A 22,249-nucleotide genomic window follows, 5' to 3' on the forward strand; every position below is an offset into this window, starting at 1 on the left:
ATGCTATCTATTTCTTCCCAAGGTGGAGTTGGCAGTACGGATAGTGTATAAGAATCTCAAGATTTTATGTTCCCAACTTATGAGGTAGTCTTCCATTTTTATATATTTTTCTATTTTATATTAGTGAATGTCAAATGGCGGTTGTTAACTTGTTTGCTTATTAATAAATTGAATACTGTCACGACACCTTGCGGATAATATATATTTTTTAGTTTGTCTATACCCCATTTCAGGGGGGTCCTATATTCCTACCGCATTATATAATATAAGTCTCCTAATCATGAATTACTTGACATCTGTATATATTAGTAACCCTAAAAATCATACAATCTCTAAAATATGTCCTTACTGTTTTGTATCAATTTTTGACGAGTATGTAATACTACACTTATCTGATGTAGTAAAGTAATTATCTTTATACAGTCAAATCCGGATAAATAAAATTACTATTTTTAAAGGAAAATGTGACTATTTCCGAATTTTTATTATATACGAACTATATTATAATTTGATTTGATATTAGATTTGGTTTTTACGGATTGAATGTTGTTGTTATTATTTTCTCTTTATTGGTATAGGGAAGTTACATACACAAAAAATATATAAATAAGTATTATAGTTTATAATTAAATCCATAGACTAAAAAGACATGATTACTATAAACATGGTGAACAGATAATGTACATTATTATATGCATTTTCTCTAAAAGACTGATAAAATATGTCAATAGGTATTAAACAAACATTAAAATAATCCTAAAAATTCACAATTAAATATTAATAATAAAAAAAAGAGAAACAAAAGCTATAGTTTCAATGGCAATAAAAAAGACAACTATTGAACTTTTGAGGCGCAGAACTTTTTAAAACTGTCTATGGATGCATATCAAGCAACGCAAAAACATCCTATCGTTATTCAAACTTGAAGGGTAGTAGCGAATATGATCCCCCTCATATTTCCACGATAGACCATCCAGATCAGGGATTTTGATGGTGAAAGCTGAATACTTTGTATTACTTCCAATAAAAAAGCTCTCAGTTCTTCCTTTATGACTGGTTCGCCTTCAGTTAACCTCACAGCTATTCTACTTTTACAGTTCGAGAGAGCCAACTCCAGGGCACGTGTTTTTGTTGGAGCTTTTAACCCCGAATAATAGCAGATAAGTTATGAACTTATTCCGTAGTCCAGATATGTTATGGGAAATATATTCCTTCCTAATGGAAAGATCAAGGCAGTCAGCAAAACCGTGTATTGCTGTATTGAATAATTTCCCACTATATTTGCAAGGAGCATTAAAAAATAAACTTCCTATGGAGATTTGAAATTGCAAAGTAAAACTTTTATCATCATTAATTTTTGCAATAGAGCTCTTAATTCTCTTTTTCCATGATATCGGTAGGTTTAAAACTTTTAAAAACTTATTACATATTTCTTCTGCATCTTCCTTAAAATTTGATTCGAACGACATTGTCAAATACCATGGAGTGGGTATTATTTGAAATTCTGCGGCTTTCATGAGTGGTTAAAATTTTTACCGCATTAGAACATTGACTTGTTTCCTAAATCGTGAATCGAAACAATATTATTTGATAAAGCCAACCATTCCAATTTTCTGGGTTCTACTAGGTTTTTAAAATAAAACTTCCTATTGAAATTTTGTTTCACCTATGTCAATGGTCGAGGACGATAAAAAAGAAAGTGTTCTTTTCCATACAATCCTTTGAATTCTTACTAAAGATGGATAAAATTTCTCCAGATGATTATTTATTAAATATGTTCAAGCATAAGCCAAGTGTAACACGGACTTGATGAGATTGTGGATTGCCCCTCAACGTTGGGATGTCGCTTAGCATCAATTAAAACTTTTTGGTATATTTTAGGAATTATTCTGGAGAGTAGAGATAGTCCTCCTCTGATGAGGAATTTGTGTCTTTAGATTGCAGGTAAATAAAATCTATGAAAAAATCAATTGAGCCAGCTAGATTCCATTCCGATTGCTTTATTGGCCAGCCAGGGAATAGCTGTTGCTTAGTATATTGTATTATGAATAGTTATACATACATATCGATTCTCTTCTGAAGGTTAAATTTTCCCTTAGAGGAGATTGCCGAATTAATATATCAGAAACGTCCAGCTCGAAAAAGAGGTACCGTTTCTGTCCCATCCAATCCCAAGAATTTCAATTGCACCTCTAACAGCACAATCTGCAATTTGAGAATCTTTATCAGGATTCCATTTACCGATAGGAAGAATCGTGGTTTTTTTATTGTTGATTTATAAACTGGATCTCGTTTCATATTTTTTTGAAGTAGCCCATTACAATCTTAATCTGTTTAGTTAATTGTCTTTCAGAATTAGGCTCCAACATTAATGTGACGTCATCGTCGTGCATATCTATTATATGTTTTGAGTTCTCAAAGTCTACTCCAAAACCTGAGAATTACTTTCAAATAAAATCTGCAAGATCGTTACGTGCAGTAACAAATAGTAATGAAGTTGAAGAATAGCCTTGCCGACAACTCTTTTTCAAATCTATAGGGTCACTTTTCCTACCTCCCATAGAGATAACTGATGTTCCATTGAAGAGAAGAGCTCTGACAGGATTAAATTATTTATTACGAAGGAGTAATATGAATGGTTTTTTGAAAAGTGTATTTCGGGGGGCACTCATGATATGTATCTGTATTGATTGAAAAGCAAGGTGAAATGAATTTATAAAGAAACATACAGTAAAAAAATGTTGCCACCAGCTTACGATTTGTACCTCTGATAAAGGAAAAATCATTATATAATTTTTTTACTCTCATGAGCTCCTATAGTTGACACCAAAAATGGTAAGGAAAAGTTTATTCCTTTTAACTGACTCTATGAGGATTTTTTCTTCATGTTACTTCTATGCCAAATATTTTGTATTCGTTAAAATTAGTATCTGAGAGAACGTTTACTATAAGCATATTTTTCTTTTATTCAGATTTGACTATATTACATTGACCAATGAAATATTTAATATACTTTACTACAGAAAAGTATATTATGCAATTGTTACAATCATAATGTAACTAGATGAAAACCAATGAACTAGTTATTCTATCTTATTCTTAATCCTATATTTATCAACTTCCTTCCTCTCGATTCGGAGGATCCAAAAGTTGTATTCCTAAGTCCACTAATGAAATATTATAGGAATATCCTGACAAATATAATTTATACAACACATTTGACTTTATATGGCCTTACTTTGTCGATGCTCACAATTTTGAAACACAACTGACGTCATCAACAATTCATCTTTAGAATCGGTCTTCGATTCTAAACATAAATGAGACTAATGCAAAACGATTTTTTCTTTAAGACAGATCTAGAAATAACTTTTATTTGAGACCCGTTTAAACAGAACTTGTTTTAAGAACCGAATTAGTTCAGTCCACTCAAAATCATAACATTCTTAGACCGATCTAAGAATAACAGTTTATAACAGAAACGCAACACTAAATGATATTTCTATTGATTTTAATTATATAATTATATTAAGTGTATTCGAAAAATAGGTTGTATATTTCAATTCAATCTAAAATGATAGTATGAGAAATCAATCATGTCGAATTATCACTAATTTATAACGGAGAGGGGATTAGATCTTCTTCCATTCGAATCTTTGTTGTGTTTTTTTATTGCTTAATTTATTTAAAATACTTCAATAGTAAAGATTCGAACAACACACTACTTGTGCTGTGTTTATATGATGCTCATTAATAAATATAATATTTAAAATTATTTTTCTGCAAAAAAACTTTCATTCACTTACATATCATATCTTATATACAAGTTATTAACAATACCTATACCTACAATAAATAGAAATGGCTCATAATGATAGGAATTTAGTGAACTTATATTTGATAAGTTTGCGCCCAAAAATTACTTTACACAACCCCTGATAATAAAAAAACTAAGTCGACTTGATCATATTTTGTCTTCAATTGGTTGGCAAATCTTCTGGCAGAGTGAATGGTGTACCTATCATTCATGACGGACCATTTTCCAGTTTTTGCAGCATTCAATAATCCATCGAAGCCTCGAATATCTGCCTGGAAACTGAATGTTTCTCTCCAAGAAGCAGAAGGAACTTTTAACGAGATATCTGAAATCATTGAAAGGAACAAATTGCACTGTCCTACAGCAAAATGGTACAAAAACAGTATTAGCTCAGTTTAATAAAGTTTCACCCCTTGATTCCAAATGACCTTATTTTTTCTCTCAGAGTCTCGTGGCCTTCAGAATAAGGCTATACTTTTTTTGTTATTTTTGGCTATTTTTAATGTTCATAGTTGTTTTAAGCCCTCAATGTTGAAGATAGGGATAAATTGTGTCAATATATTCTATAGCCGAAAGTTAAAAAATTCTAAAACCATTTTTAAAATGTCTGCATCGTACTTATAACTACAGTCATCTTTGTTTAAAGTAGACAATAGGTGCTTTTATTCAGATGCTCATAGTTTTAAGACGAATAGATTCAAAAAGTTTAAAAGTATATCATTAGATAGCTGAAAATATGAACTTTAATTTTAAGGAAAGAGCTTTCCAAAAAACGCTCCATATCGTTGTCAATTTGAGATAAGGCCACGACGATATTTCACGGATTAACCCCATTTTGGAATTGATCTCATAATAAAAGTCTATAAATATTGGTATGCACCAGCTGGAAGAGATAGAATTAAGGAGAGAGAAGAAGAAAATAAATGGAAACAAGGAGAGAAAAAAGAAAAAGGAGGGGAGAAATTTAAAAAGTGTAAAATGCAAAAGTTTATGGAGCTTCAAATAAGGATGCATGTGCGCGGTATAACCAGTGAATTTTAAAGTCAATGTAAAATGATTAATCTCTTTTTTGAGTTTAATCTTTGATCGGTAATAGAAAGAATAACTTCTTTATATCCCATATAACACAGCAGATTTTCTCAGGACGAGATTTTAAAAGTAAATATACCGGTGCTCCAATCCCGATTTTCATTGTCTTAGATCTCATTCAAAACATAATGATTCAGCAAGCTTCCAGTATTAGTAATGGAAAAGGAACTGTTATCCATGGCAAGGCAAAGGTTCGACTGACTTGGTCTTTGAGATGGTATGGAACATTGGGATCTAAACGTCATTTTGAAGAATCAATTAACGGATACAATTCAAAAATGGACGAGGTACAGGTAAGGGACGTCCTTTGTTTTTACAAATAAGTCCTGGGTAGACCCTAAAGAGAAAAATTGTTATTGTTCCCATGAAGAATTGGAGACTTTGTTTCGTCTATTCTAGGAATATGTAAAAATTACCATGGTCCTTAGGATAGTGGAGCAAGAGATCTGGATTAACTTTGATGTAAGGTTGAGTTTATCGGATTGGTTCATTATAACGTCCTTACAGTATAAGGATAGGCGGAAGATTGAGTGGCTTATTTAATACAAAGTATAATATACGCAGTGAAGCAGAAGAGCTAAGAACTCCCTTCATGGCTCCACAATCAAGGAATTATAATCATCAAATATATCTCTCCATCGATGGGAAATACTAAAAAAGAATGCACAATCTAGAATGTTTACCAACGATTATTTGTCAAAGATCCTCTCTTCTTGATATCTAATTTACATATTAGATCTCTGGATCTGCCTGTTTTTCTTTTTGTTTTCCTCCTTGTATCGTTATCTCATTTTAATAGAATATGCAAGTACATTTCTTTTTACCCAAAACATGATAATAATTGTGTGTAGTTAAATTAAATTTTATTCTTTATTCTAAATAATATATAATTTAGAATGAAGATAAAAAATAATACCTTATTTTTCATACTATAATTTTAAATTGAAATAAATATACAATCGTATATTTTAATAAATTAAATAACATTTGTTCCTTCGGCAAATTGTTCGGAAAATTGTCTTTTGTCGTCGATATGTCATACGGCAAAGTTTCTGGTGGCAAAAAAAAAAAAAAATCAGACAAAAGTGCGTTCACGGAAAAAAGGATATCTTGGCAACAGCTTTTATATTCTTATCAAAATCATACAAAAATATTTTTCTTATCTGAATTTTTAAAGGAAACGTGTTAGTCGTCGAAGACCCATATATTCAAAAATAAAGTCTTATTTTATTAAATTTCCGAGCTTCATGGAAATTAAATTGTATACATATGACATGGTTTCAGATTCGCCCTCGGGTTCACTGCCAAAAGTGTGCAAAAAATATTTAGGTTTGAAAATAAACATTGAGAATTGTTTAGAAGTATTTTATAGTGTAAAAATGTCTGTAAATTATGATTTTTTAAGTTTGAATCCTGTATTTTGTGTCGTGTAGCTAAGAAATTTGAATTTGTGACCAATTTTCCCCAAAATGACAGGTTTTGCGCGACAAAAATATTGAAATCCCAATTTTGTAGACCAATAGAGTTTACAATGTACATTAAAATAACCATTATATATGTTCAAAGGATAGATAGTGACACGGACTTAAAATAAAAATGTTTGTTCAGTTGTTTCTTCCATAACTTTTCTGCAATGACCGTTAAAAAATATGTATCAAGTGACAAACGGAATCAAAATTTACACTTTTTAATAAATTCCTGGCTTTAGGTAGCCATATCTACGGATTGGAAAGGACTACAGGGTTAATTTAGATATCATTTTATTTTAAATTTAATAAGCTTGAAATTGATAACTTATTTATACTATTTCTGTTATCGGAACACTAAAAAAACCAAAAAAAACGCCTACACGCTTATTTTATTGACTTGTGAAAAAATATACCGTCAGTCATTTGAATGGATGGTACATAAAAAAAATTGAGCTATATACTTGAAAATTTGGTCGTTTGTACCTGAAATATTATAGTCTAGCCTGATCCTTTTAATTTTCTCCTACCAGTGGTAATATTTCAGATTTTTTTTTTTTTACGATTTACGCATTTAAAATTTTATGCGAAATTTTTTATTACGGGAGGCCTCAACAAAAATACGGAATTAGTGATATTCTAGAAAAGTTTATTAATTATGCCCAGGATATACTTCTCTATGAAAACGATGCCCAATTTAAGTCCTGATTTTTTTTTTTTTTTTTTTTTTTTTTTTTTTTTTTTTACGAAGTAACAGAAACTCGATTTTTGAGTAAAATATCCATATTTTGGAACGCGTGACATTGTGCAATCATATGATTAGCAGCTGCTACTTGATATTGACTAAAACAAGGTTAAATTTGCCAGAGAACAACTCTAGGAACTCAAAACCACAGGTGTTTGACTAGACCATTCATTTGTAGAACTTGGAAATAAATGGCCATTCAAGTTCAATAATTGTTATCCGAAAAAATATTTTCATTAATGTTAATTTCTTCAGAATCCTACTATTAATATTTTTTATTTTGCATTTGATAAAACATTAAATGAAGCAAATGATCTATCAATGGCATCATTACATCCTAACGAAGTTGAACATAGACTATGTTTTACATATGTTTGTTTGTTTGTTATTCACCAGGATTACGGCAGAATCTACTGATACATTTTGATCAAGCTTAGTACGGATATTATATATAATCACTGTAAGATGCCTTTAAATTACCTAATGTAAAGATCAAAGGTCAAGGTCAAGGTAATATTAAACGTAAAAATTGCATAATCGAACATAACTTAGGAACGAATTGAGATACGTTACTTAATTATATTTTAAGCTGAGGTTTTGCGATCTACCGAGTTCCTATTTTAGTTTAATATATTATTTAAACATTTCTAGAATATTATAAGTGAATACCTTTTTATATATAGAGGTATGAATTTGTATTACGTAATACTACTTTAAGTACGTATATCAATACTATTTGGGTATAGTACCTACGGCTTTGAATCCCTCTGTTACCCAGTAACCCTCTATTATTTTATTAAATCTATATGTAAATTATGTAAAAGTACTGAAGAAGTATGGCTTTAAGCGCAAAAACGCACATAAATGATAAGGTACTTTTGTGTCCATTCCATTTTGTATGACGAGTTATACGTGACCAAATCCACTTTCTACTGATAAAGTATATGAATATACACTTAGTATTATAATATATGGCTACAAATCCCTCCTAATTATGTACAGGGCGGAATTTTAAATACGGAAATCGTAAGGGCAATACAATATTACAATTTATTCCCCAAAATTAATCAATTCACAAATCTTTTGCTCTTACATAGTCTATAGTGAATTCAACCATTCAAGCCAACCACCTCCAGCGTCAATCACAGCTTCCAACCTGGCCCTTAATCTAGCACAGGCGTTGATGATGAATTCCTTGTCCATGTTGGCCACTTTCTCTAGAATGGAAGCCGGGAAGGAGTCATCAGTGCTATGTACACGTTTGTTGGACTCTCTTTCCAAAACGTTGCACACATAGTATTTTATGGTGTTAAGATCTGGCGAGCAGAGAGGCCACATTTCCTTTGCCCAGGCCTTCAAAAAGTTGGTCTTTCTGGAATAAATTCTGGTCTTAATTACGTGATTCAGACAAATTATAGCATAACACCGAATTTCTTAACCATAATTGAAGTTTTTTTAATCTTTTGGGTGCGACCTCAGAGTTGCCAAGATATTGTGGTCCAAAGTTGTTCCAGATTATAAATCCCCATCCTCTATATACTTAAAGAAATATACGATAATTCAAGAAAATATTACTTTTCTTAATATTACCCTCATCAATATTTAAGTAATTTGAAGTTATGAATGAAAAAGATTAAGAAATAATATAAAAAAGGAATAACAAACAGTATCTCACACAAATAAATAAATAACAAATTTAAAATATTATGATATATTTTTTCCTTTATCGTTATTAATGAGAGTAATGAAGAAGTCTATAGCCGTCTCTATAGGTGGTCACATCCTGCATATAAATTGATTGTACGTCATTCCTATAGTTTACTCCAGGATAATAGGATGATAGGCATTGATTTCGACAATGAGAGTCAAAGTCATCCATGACTAAGCCATGGTCATAATGCATTGAAGGTGAGGAATAGAATTGAATTGTATTAGATAAAGAGTATGGAATCAAAACTACGAGGAGGATAAAAATCTGTAAATAAATTATGTCATTATTAGAGAAGGATAGAATCTAACTTCGAACAAATATTTTAGTACGCACATCTATATTAAAGAAATATATAAACTTCACATTGAGCAAGAGTGATATTTGAGTACATCTCTTTGAAACTATACGATCTGTCAATTGCAATCAAAAATTTGTCAAAATGGTAAACTAAAGTAGTATCTGTATAATTGCAAAAATGTTATAATGTTCGCCATAAGTAAATTATATAAGTAACATACTTGACTAGTGCTTAATTAAATTTTACATCAGTTCATGACATTCTTAGAAAACCATTGTGTTTTTAAACATTTCCACATCTGACAATGCTGATAAATCAAAAATAAATCGATCGATAACAAGATTTCCTTCATTTTCACTAAAAAACAGCAATTGATCGAAAATATTATCTCTTATTTACCTCCTACTTTCTTTCAGCAATCGGAAAATCTTATAAACCATCCAAATTTAACTTCACTCTGATAAAAAAGGATGTTGTGTTGACTGATTAAAAGATGTGTATTCCTAAAAAAACTAATAAAAATTACCTTCATGATTTCGACTATGAATTGTGGTGATGATTGAGTCGACTGATGTTACTTGATATTTCTCATTCAATATATATATTATTTATATATAATCAATACCTACGTACCATATAAAACAAAAGTAGAAAATCAAGGCCCATTTGTTTGATAATCCATTTTACCCTTGATTTTTTTTTAAAGGTATAATTAACATTTAATATATATATAATTGATTATTATTATTATTTTTTTTTTTTTTTTTGGCATATTAAAAACTCATTTGAGATTATCATGAGTTGTAAACAACTCTATTTTATGAGTCTTAATTGCATATACATATTTAAATAACTATATCTACATGTATTTAACTCAATACCCTTAGCCCTAAACTTATAAATACATATGTTGAATAATATATAATTATATATTATGTACATCTGTGATTTGGTGATATTTTTCAAGGATTAATAATTGATAAAATTATATTTTTTTAAACATCCAATAGGTATTTTTTATAGTTAAGGTTTATTAAATTTCAGTACATAAATTTCCTCTTCCGCTATATATTTATCTACTTGTTAAAAAAACGTCATCCATATCACTTACACCGCGATAATTGATTGTTTATACATACCTTGAAGCAAAATGTAATTGTGGTCTATGAGGATTTTTATTTTTTATAAATTGTATGGTTAAAAGTTTCTTCCAACCAATATGATTTATTTCTTTTTTCAATAAAATATCAAAAAAAGTATTGTAATTTATATATAAATTTAATTCCTAAGAGAAAAGAATTAGGTTTTCTAATTTATGTTATAAATGCATTTTTTTTTTTTGCTTTCATATTAGTAATGCTAAAAAAAATTACTTTTTATCAACATTTATTATACTTTTTTGTTAAAGAAAAATGAAAAAAAAACAAAAAAACCTGTAATAATTTATACACAAATGTAATTTAAATTATAGTTTGCTGTTTTTAGGCTTTGGAATAACTTTATTTACCAATGCATTTGTTGCTATTTATGTGGTTCGCAAATAAGCTGAAGTTAAAAGTAGGGGATAAAATACCTGCGAATAAATGTAAAAACGGTTTTTAAGGTCACATTTACATATAAAATTGCATAGCTAGAGCAAAAGCTACTCAATTATATTTATATAAGCATTAACATAGAAAAAATATATACGTATTGTTGAGCCAGAGCAAAAATGTGACGAGTACCATCTTGAGATATCAGGTACATAAGTTTTCAAAAACAAGATATTCGTAATTATGTTTAGTATGTGTCGTAGATTTTATAAAAGGAATTAAATATTTTCTATGGGGGCAATAAAAACCACGTGGTCACTTAGGCATAAGACCACGTTTCCTCTTTGGGAGGGGTCGTCTACGTTTACCTGAATAAAATCCCAAGATGGCATTAAATACGTCTTAAGGAAAATTATTTAAAAAAAAAAATGTTATCTTAGAAAATTATGTTTTTTTATTTTTTTAGAATATTTTGTCAATATAATTATTTGATTATATTTCTTAAAATAAATAGTTTTTTTATGACAACCATATTCTTGGTATCCTTTAATAATAAATAAGATTGTACGTACATGGATTTCCAGACAAATTCGTTACTACCTGAAAAATAATTGAACAGATTGAATTCTCATAAGTATTTGAGCAATCCAAGACGAATTAACTGGCTAATGCATTCAGCGAGATTCCTTCTAATTTTTAATAGAGAACAGAACAAAATCTGTTACTGGGCAGAAAAAAAACCTGAGGAAGAGAAGGAAGATTCTAAAGTTTATTTTTGCATATATAAAATGTATGTACGTACTTTAGTTCTTTAAAAAAAATATATTTGAACAACTTTAAATCAATAACTGGAAATTGTTTTTTTATTTATAAAACTATAAAATATTAAAAAAAGAATTGTTCAAATTTTATTTAAAAAACAAAAAAATAAAAACAATAAATAAGACAGGAGACCTAGAATTCAAAAATACGACTAAATATCATCATTATTAAAAGGTTTTGGAGTAATTAATCAGATTCAATTAGATTTAATGTCAATGGTCATCAAACAAAAAGAAAATCGACTAGCTTATTCTAAAATTCAATATTCACCTTGAGTGTACAAAATATTACATTATCATGAATTGTATTTGAAAAATAAACACTTCATTTTTTTTCTTGATCTTTGATGTATTAAACTTTTAGAGCAAATTTTCTTTGAACAAAAGATTATCCTGAGCTCATGCTCCACATGAAGGTAGATGAGAGTTTGTGCCAGTTTTTCCAGTATCTTTGAAATGATCATTTGTATTAAAACTGAGATTACTGAGTTGTTTCATTTTTAACTTAATTTCATCCATTCGATGCTTGTTTTTGCTTTTAACGCATGTATTACCCCCCCCATGCAGCTTCCCTCTTTCTAAATAACAACCCTCCATACTCTCAAATATTATTGAGTCCCCTTATCAGGAGAAGACATGGCAAGGAAGAGTTGATAATACCTGATTGGAATGCAGTAATTCTTCTGCATGTCATCAACTAATTTTCAAATGATCTACCTTTAAAAAGCATTATTGATGCTTAGGGAACAGGGGCCAAAAACTTCTTAAAAATAGAAGAAGGTCGTTTTAGTATAGAAATAAATATGTTGTTGTTTTTTCTAAAATAAACGTAATTAAATTAAATTTCTTCAAAAAGGGTTATAAGAATTCAATTTAAAAATAAAAAAACTATTTTATTTTTGTTTTTAAATTTACATTTTGAAGTCCCTTTCTAAATATTGGGAACACAAAAGACGTCACTTTAACAATTTTTGCTAAATTATGTCATCATAGGTATGAGCCAGTAACACGATGTCATTATGAATATATGTATCTCTTGTCATTTTGGAAATACTTACATCCGATACTTGTAAGAATGAGGCTTACTTTAATTAAGCCTCATTTAAGAATAAGTATATCTTGTATAAAAGATACTTGAGCTTTTTCTTTGGAAATTCAATCGGTAAAGTAAAATAGGTACTTTAATTTCATATTTGTGATAATAATACCATGTATGTAGGGGGCATTTTAAAATTTAGGAAGATTTCAAGGATCGATTTTAAATCCCACATTAATGATTGACACTCACCTAGCATTTGTCGAATATGGGGAATGATAATTCAGCGTAAGCGGACTTTTGGGCGTAAACATTTTTGCCGAACCGACATTAAAAAAATATACTGTAGCCTCTGAGGCGCCTGAGGAATATGTGAAGAATACTAGCAATGCCTAGGATGGAGACCATGGAGGGTGCCAAAGGTGACCACTTTGAGATTCAGTTGTTCAAATAAAGTCTCATTGTCTTAGTACTTGTCCTTTTTTAGAATCTTGATTAAGTTGAGCTTGGGAAAATTTGTTCACGATTCTTCCCAGGGACACACTGTACATATAGAAGTAGCTACATTTAAATAGTACTCAATTTCATATAATTATTTTTCGCAGATAATTTTTTCCTCATCCAAATAAAATTATAATCAAAATTATTTATTGGCATTGAAACAATGAATTTTATCAATAATTAAGATATATTTCTCTTTTGAGTAGTATAAAATGATTGAGAAGGAAACCCAATTCATTATTTTTTATTTAAAAAAATGAAAATTGCAAAGAAAAAAAAGGTATCTAAACAATGGAGATTAGAATCGTTTCTACATACGATGTATATAACAAAAATCAATATCATGAAATGAGAGATAAGTGATCTTTTTTCCTCCTCTCTATTTTGATTAGCTCAAATATATTTTTTGACTTACGTGGTTTATTTGGCTCTAATAGGTATATTTTTAATACACCAAATTTCTTTACTTTTTCGTTTTTTTATTTGTGAGATTTAAAGAGTTTGATTGAGATTTTTGTTTTCTACTTTAAAAATACAATGTTATTTCTAAATTATCCAGATGTTCTTCTTTTTTAAGTAAAGAGTTACAAATAAATAAGGATACATTTAATAGATCATTTATATTTGTAGTTAATTGCATTTTTGTAATGTAATTATTTGATGTTAATACAATTTATATTTATAAATGGTTAATGCAACAAGATTTTAGAAAAGAAGCAAAAAAAACTATTGAGTCCTCTTTTTTAATGTTAATATATTTTAAAAAGTAATTTGATGACCAACAGGTAGATTTTACTTACTTAATTTTTAATAAATATATCATGGATCTCTTTTTAAAAAAATAAACATTTCCAAATTAATATTCATTCTTTTAAGCTATTAAAAACAAGGGTGCATTATAGTTCAATTTTTAAGTGGATGGTACAAAAAGCTTAAAAATTTTCAATTTTGTTTTCCAAATTAAAATAGTGTGTACCACAGCAAAAATAGTATGAGAGGTCTCAGACTTTGCTACAGTTAGTTTATGTTTGTCTATCTGAAAAAGGTATTTGTGCTGTAGAAAAATAATAGCCTAAAAACGGAACCCCATCTAATACATGAAGAAGATAATTGTTATGCATTTCTAAAATAATAATCTGTTTAACAAGTTATATATTTATTTGGAATAAATATATTTGGAATACATGTATGAATTTTTATAAAAAAAGATTGGGATCAATGTTGAGGGTTATATCTATATTTGTTTGATCCTCCTCTATAACCATATCCCAAATTGTGGATAGGAGCATGAGAGGAATGTTTTCCATAGCCAGAGTAGCTTACATCAGCAATAAATCCAGAATATCCATCATCACGATAATTCACAGTTTGAAGGCGGCCATCCGGTAATTGAACATGATACTCTCCTGTAGTATCATGACCATTTGAGGATTCATAGGCTCCAAATTTGGTTCCATGATAGTCGTCATACACATCATAGCCGTATTTATAGTATCTTGGGGTGTTGTAAGAGACTGGATTGTAACCATATTGGGGTCGAGTGGAACCAAGTGAGGCCAGAGCAGATAATATGATCAATACCTGAAAGAATATAAGTCATATTAGGTATTTAATAAATATTTTTTAAGTACCTTCATGTTATATATATGTGTATTTGGTCAATAGATAGATTTTGCCAATACTGATGTTGGAGTAGTGAAACTTAAACCTTTATATATGTAACTAAATAACACAAACCTATGTTCCTATGTTATTTATTTGTGCAAAAAAAGGCGTTCGTTTTCAAGGTCTTTAAATCTTCTTATGAATTAATCCAATAGGTACTGCATCTGTGATTTTTTTGTTTGTTCTGTTTTTCACCCTTTTTTGAACAAATATCAAGAAAAAATGCGGGAAATATATCAAAGTGTATAAAATTTAGTTTGTTTTTGGAATAAATTTAGCTTATTTTCCACCATTTAACTCATTACGAAAATGGTAAATTACTCAACATTTGCTGACGTTTTTATTTTAAACATAAATGGAACGTAAAATCATTTTAATTTAACCACTTCTGAGAAAAAATGAGTGCTACAAATCTTTGTCTGTCTCGAAATTAAAGTACTATATAACACAATAAAAATCTATAATATTACGTTGGACAAAAAGTAATTTTGTATTTTAACAAAAAATATCTCTGTTATTATTGGTGAAATTGGATCATACGATAAAGTGTTGTAAATTTGTGAGTGTATACTACAAACAATTTTTGAAAGTATTGTGCTTTGCTAATTTAGTCTTGAATTATCGTGTATCGAGTATGAGGTCTCAAGGAAAAAAATATACCATATTTTACATTTTTACTACTTGAAAGGGGAAAACGCATCGAAAAGGACCAAGAAAAATATGCGATAAGTGAGACAAGTAACAGTAAAACATTGATTTTGAAGGGCCAACTTATTCTAAATAATATATAAGTCTACTCAGTACTCATAGTTTGGTATTTGTCAAATAACTTTTTCAACAAACATTAATATTTATGAATAATCTTATCAAAGGATTGTCCAAAGCCGACAAAATCAATATTAATATTATTCTTGTATTGTAGAAATTACTTTTAATAGTCAAACTACAAGAGGATTTCTTTGTTATGAACTTCTTTAAAAAAAAACAAGACCAATATTATTTTTAATCTATGAAGAGATTTGTCAACAACTTTAAATCTTTATTCCCTCTCCTCGCTAAAACTTTTTTTTTGTACTTAATAGCATAAAAGAGTGTATTTACCAATAAATGTACTAGATCGCAAATATAATTGAATTTGTCTTAATTAACATACAACGTTTGATCTTTAGAGATATTTTTCATTCCTGAGACAATTCAATGTATTTATTGGGTTTTTCGATAATTAATCAAATATTATCAAAATGTTGTATTTAAGTGGCACATGCAGGGTTGTTATAAATTACTGTTGGCTCAATTTTTTGGCCTCTTTTTACTTTATTAATAATGTTCCTTTTACTGGTCTGATGGAGTTGCACTGATAGAGTATAAGATATGGTTTGAAATTCGACCCCGGTTTCACTTCCTAATTTGGAAAATATCATGTTTCTAATTCTTATAAGTAATCCATGTTTTCTAAACCAAAATTTTAATGTAAACTTCAAATCTAAAGTCAGAAATACAAAATATGCAATTGTTTTTTAGATATACTCATTTTTGTACAGATATGTCTAATCTGACAGAAATAAAAATAACTCTTTCGCATTTTGAAGTTCTAAAAATGAATCAACAAATACCGTGGTTTTGAGAACCTGTAGTTGTTTTTAAACAAATTTGACCTTGATTTAGTCCATATCAAGTAGCTGCTGGTCATATGATTGAGCAATATGACTCGTTTCGAAATATGGATATTTACTAAAAAATTGAGTTTCTGTTGCTTCGTAAACAAAAAATTATTTAGAAGTATTAAGTAATCTTATCTTTGGCATAATCGATTAACTTTTTAAGAATATCGTTCATTCCGTATTTTTGTTGCAGTCTTTCGTAATGCCAAATTTTGTATAGAATTTTTATACGTAAATCGTAAAAAAAAATCTAAAATATTACAGCTGGTAGGAGAAAATTAAACACATCAGCCTAAAATATACTATTTCAGGTACAAACAATCTAATTTTCGAATATTTAGCTCCTAACGTTTTTATGTACCATCCATTTTACGTTTGTTTTTTTCACACGTCAATAAAATTGTGAGTAGTAGGTTTTTTTTTTTTTAATGTCACCGCATAAGAAATAATATAAATTACAAATCAATTTGAAGCCTTTGAAATAAGCAATAAAATGATGGGTATATCAAGTCTGTAGTCTTTTCCTATCAGTAGGTATGGGTACCTAAAGCCAGGAATTTATTAAAAAGTGTAAATTTTGGTTCCGTTTGTCACTTGATACATATTTTTTAAACGGTCATTGTAGAAAAGTTATGGAAGAAACAACTGAACAAAGAGTTTCATATTAAAGTCCTGGCCATTATCTATCATTTGAACATAAATAATGGTTATTTTGATGTACATTGAAGATTCTATTGGTCTACAAATTTGGGATTTCAAAAATTTTGTCACGCAAAAACTGTCATTTTTAGGGAAAATTAGTCACAAATTCAAATTTCTTAGCCAAACAAAACATAATACAGGATTCAAACTTTAAAAAAAACACAATCTAAAGACATTTTTAGCCTAGAAAATACTTATTAAACAATTTTCAATGTTTATTTTCTACCCTAAATATTTTTGTCACACTTTTAGCAGTAAAAACGAGGGCGAATCTGAAACCATGTCATAAGTAAACATTATAGCATTAAGATTACTCTACCTGACCTACAATTGTCTTTGATGTCGATATATATACATTAGGTATATTTCCTACTCTAGAATCGAGCGTGTTGTCCATTGAGCTACATCATTCAATTTGTTTTAAAGATTGACAAGGTTGCATTTAGATATCTAAATATCCCCGTTGTTTATGTTAGTACTAGTATACCCACTTTAAAAAATAGCCTCAAGAATTGGGCTATTTTAACTTCAAGTTTGATAATATTCTTGCAACATCTATTTGTAGAGTAACTGAATTTTCTACCTATCTTTGTATTTGAACAGAATCATTCTTGATATTTATTAATGAATGGTTTTCATCAACATCGATTTTTAGCTATAAAATAGCTTAATGATTTTGAATTTAATTTTCAAATTAAATTATAAAAAACACAATTTCAATCCAACGGATAAAAAAATGTTCATATAATTCATAGAGCAGTACTTAAATTATGTTATTAGCTCATGGATCGATTTTTTACAGAAACGATTCCACTTCCTTTTTATGTTGATACGTCGCATAAACATTTTATTCCATAAACTACATGACCATAACTCAATGTTTTAATATAAAACCATATTTTTTTGTGTGTTACTTGTTTATACCTCTCAAACACATTCCCTTTCTGCTGAGGACAATAAACAACTTACTTTCAGGTATTTCAAGTCATTTTGATTTTTTTAATGCGATTTTTTTGTCAATTTCAAGTCTCTTGTACTGTTCCTAATATGAGTGAATGATGATTAATGATTTATAATTTTGCTGTTTTATCAAAAATAAAAAGACTTAATACATGTGTATAACCCTATTTAAAGTGATAGTTGTTAAACAAAAATAAGCTATATCCAATCCTGAAGTTATTAAAAACAAGGTGTACAATATTTTTTACTGATATAAAAAGTATAATTTTTAAGTGATTTGGAATATTTGGGATGGTACAAAAAGCTTAAATATTTCCAAATAGGCAAGGTTAATAGAAATACAAGTACCGACGACTGCTGGGCAAGACAGGCATATTTTGACAAAACATGCAACCACTCGTAGTCGATGATGTCATTATTGCTAAAATTTTCAATTTAATGTATCGTACCGACTCACAGTGCTTTATTTCCCTAAAAAAACGGCCAAACTATAAAAATTGATATTATATATTTATTTAACTAACCTTGTTGAGATTTTTATGTGCACACTTGTTCTTCTATACTAAAACATTAGGTGTAGAAATAATTTTATGTATTTAAATCATAAAAGTAGTAAAATTTTCAAAAAACAAAAAAATATTTTTTAAATAAATATAAAACTTAAAAAAAAATATTGTCAAATAGTTACTTTTAACTTATGCATTGACACATTTTTATTAAAAATTATGTACGAATCTAAATATCCTTCAAACTTGAACTCGATTATAGTATATTATTGCTATATTCTCAAACGTATAATATACTCGCGAGTTAAGTTATAAAAAAACAATATTACTGTTCATTAAATTGTTTTTTAATGCCTGAACAACAAAATATAAACACATTTTTATTAGTTGTATACAAAAAAAAAAAACCTAATTCAACAATATTAATATTTAGGGGTTCTGACCGTTTTTTCTGTAAAATAAAGCACTATGCGACTCCTGGGCAGGGACAATAGATTTTGACAAAACATACAACCACTCACCTACAATGACGTCAAAATTAAAAGCGTGGTGGAAGTCAAACATCAGTCGTGGACGCATTATGGTATAACCTTGTATTTGTATTAACTTTAGGGTAATTAAAAAAAAAGCGTGAACCATGACATAGGTATTGAGGCCTCAAACTTAGCTAAGGTACGTTTATGAATGTCTCTAACAGAAAAGGTATTTGTGCAGGAGGAAAAATATTAACCTAAAACGGACCAGTCTAGTATATAAGGTGTAGAAATGACAATTATGCCTTTATAAAAGACCAATTTATAACCTTTTTCACAAATTGTATATATATTTATTTGGAATATATATATTTGTACTTGACATGGATGAATTTTTATAAAAAAGGGTTGGGATCAATGGTAAGGGTTTCATCCATATTTGTTTGATCCTCCTCCATGATCATATCCCGAATTTTGGGTAAGATATCCACATAAGAAAAAATTTAAAGCCGTTTTTACTTCTCCATATTTTTATTTTGGGCCATTTTTATGGCAAAATTTTGAAGCAAAAATTGGTAATACAACAATTTTCTACACCTTTTATTCGATATTTCCCTCTCCATTCTGAATGATGGCTTCAATACAGGGACGAACAGAAGCACAGCCGGCCTTGAGAAGTCCAAGGACAAGTTGTTCCACTCCTCTGTGATCACGGCCTTCAGGGAATTGACATTCGCGTGAGAAGTCTTGTTCATCTTGCCCTCCACGATACACCAACCAGCGAAGTCCAGAGGGTTCACATCGCGTGAGGGCGAAGGCAGCCATGTTCTCTCAGCAGAAATACTGCACCTTCTTGAAGGTGTGTGCCGGAGCACCATTTTGGGTAAACACATAGTTGCCCCTGGAGAACGTGCTCTTTAACCATGACAAGACATAGTACCCAAGGACCTTGTAGTAGACGTCAGTGTCGTCAAAGTTGAATTAATTAAAATTTGTAATAGAGATGTGGTGGGCCTAGAGCAAAAGTGTTAAAACCGACATTTTAATTTCTTTGTTCAATGTAGGAAAGAGTGTTTTTATCTTTGACTTACTTCTAAGCTATTGGTGTTGGAAATGAAACTGTAGGAAGGTTGGTAGGTTTTGATCTCCCTTAGGGACCAGCATAACCTGTTGACCGAGCTATATTTTGCAAAATTAGATAGGTCTCTTCTCACAAATTCATATCATACCATAGTTTGATTGTCCGACTACTGTATAAATTTCAATCAAAGTGCACACGATTATCAAAATACTTGCAATGAAATTGTGTCATAATAACATAGGGAGAGGGGAGGGATCGGGAATTTGTACAAATGAATTGAAGACAATAATCGAATTTATCTATGAGCGCAGAATGCAAAACGAAGCTTAGTTTTTTTCTCTGTTATCTGAATTATGTAATGTCTGGAATTATAGTCATTCGGGACTATTATCGTTCAAAGTCATTTTTTACCCTCAAAACAATCATCAAATTAAAAGTTGGATTCATAAAACTTATGTAAAAGCGTTTTTATTGATTATGTATCCTGTTCTGATTTCGATGAAAAACGGCATCTATTAAAATATTAACGTTAGTCTCATAATTATTATATTTTGTTATCCACTTAGAAATGGGGGATACAATGCAAAAAAGTATAAACAATCAACACTGTTTTATAGGATGGATGTACTACTTAGATAATATGAAATAATGAACTCATTGATCAACACATCCGTCTTGATTTATACTCATGCCCCCATCCATCAATCAAGATTGCACTCTCTGAGGGAATCAGTATCTTCATCACTTAAATAATATTAGCTATTGTACCCCTTTAGCAAAATAATATCAAAACCATTGACAATCTTTTTTTTTTTTTGTATGCATGTCAAAAAAGAAGACATTACTTTCAAAAAAAGTATGTACGTACAAAGTAAAAGGTTAGAATAAAAAATGGGTAAATAAAGAGTTCCAGGTGCATTAATGATACATGTTTAAAGTTGTTCGGATTTTAATCTGCATAATACTCAATTAAAGAAAGAAAGAAGGAAGTAAAGTCTGTACTACTTTTTGCATGTAGATGATATGTAGAATATGCATATTAATACATCAAAAATTAGCATAACGAAAAAAAAGAAAAATAATATTGCATCCTTTATGTAGATACGTAGCTTTTCAAACTATTTAAATGTTAATCATGAAAGTTTGATATCAAGCCGTATAAAAAATATATGCAAAGAAAGTATTCAACGACTTTTGATTGTAAATGTTAAACTCAATATCTTATCGACATTTTCTTTTTTGTCCTTCAAATGCATGTTGTTATTTTGTGTGTGTGTGTGTATGTGTAATGGTCATTATGAAGCTATAAATACTCCTCAATATTAATCAAGCTACTCCATTAGTATTTATATCCGATTCAAAGACACACAATATTAAATCATGAAGGTAATTTTTTAGCATTAGATAGTGATTTTCATCAGGGGTATCATTCAATGATTCTTCCTGTCCTCCTTCTTAGGCTTCCATACTCTCTTTATTACTCCTTGCCTTCCCATTGATCGCCACAAGTTCCTATCCACATTTAGCATCTACATATAAATATGGCTATGATATTCGTGATGACTATCATGGAACCAATTTTGGAGCATCAGAGTCCTCTTACGGACAGGGTATAAGAGGAGAATATCACGTGCATCTCCCTGATGGTCGCATTCAAACGGTATCTTACTATGATGATGGCAACTCCGGGCTTATAGCTGATGTCTCATATACTAAATATGGGGATTTAAGGCCAATCGGACATCGCTCAGTATCTCATGGTCATGTCGTTTCTGGTCCGGGTCATAGCTCTGTTTCACATGGACAGTATAACATCCCATTCTATATTAATTAAATTAATTTTTACTTGTATCATTTCTGTATAAATATCATAATTGAAGAAAATTATGACAATTTATGATTTTAAAGTGAAAAGTTAGTATGTATGTGTATGGAATAACCCAAAAAAAACTACAACATTTAAACGAAATGAAAAAAGAATAAATATATGGTATATGAGTAATTAGTTTTAAAGTTTAATTTGATGATAATGATTAATTGAATATATATTAAGTTAATGAACCAATTAATTATCCTACTTTTATGGGGATTTCTTTTTTACTTTTTAGTCAGCTGCTTATTTTTCTTTCTAGACTATTCTTAGTGCTCTTAATATTATTTTTTGAACTCGAATAAAATCTTTTAA

The 22,249-nt window shown here is 29.4% G+C and overlaps 3 protein-coding genes across 5 annotated transcripts in view; 2 read left to right on the plus strand and 1 right to left on the minus strand.

The window, feature by feature from the left end:
* Positions 1-22,249, plus strand: part of LOC121129797 (neural cell adhesion molecule L1.1) — a 297,246-nt gene that overhangs the window by 179,205 nt on the left and 95,792 nt on the right. The window lies entirely within an intron of this gene.
* On the minus strand, positions 14,156-14,728 carry LOC121129242 (pro-resilin). Its single transcript, XM_040724950.2, has 2 exons — positions 14,648-14,728; positions 14,156-14,597 (listed from the first exon to the last, which is right to left on the minus strand). The coding sequence occupies exons 1-2, from the start codon at positions 14,651-14,653 to the stop codon at positions 14,232-14,234; spliced, it is 372 nt and encodes a 123-aa protein (XP_040580884.1). The 5' UTR covers positions 14,654-14,728; the 3' UTR covers positions 14,156-14,231.
* On the plus strand, positions 21,321-22,066 carry LOC121129345 (uncharacterized). The gene is made up of 2 exons (XM_040725058.2): positions 21,321-21,450; positions 21,524-22,066. Exons 1-2 carry the CDS (start codon positions 21,445-21,447, stop codon positions 21,896-21,898), a joined length of 381 nt encoding a protein of 126 aa, XP_040580992.1. The 5' UTR covers positions 21,321-21,444; the 3' UTR covers positions 21,899-22,066.

This window comes from Lepeophtheirus salmonis, chromosome 14 (assembly GCF_016086655.4).
Source record: "Lepeophtheirus salmonis chromosome 14, UVic_Lsal_1.4, whole genome shotgun sequence".
Classification (NCBI taxonomy): Eukaryota; Metazoa; Arthropoda; class Copepoda; order Siphonostomatoida; family Caligidae; genus Lepeophtheirus; species Lepeophtheirus salmonis.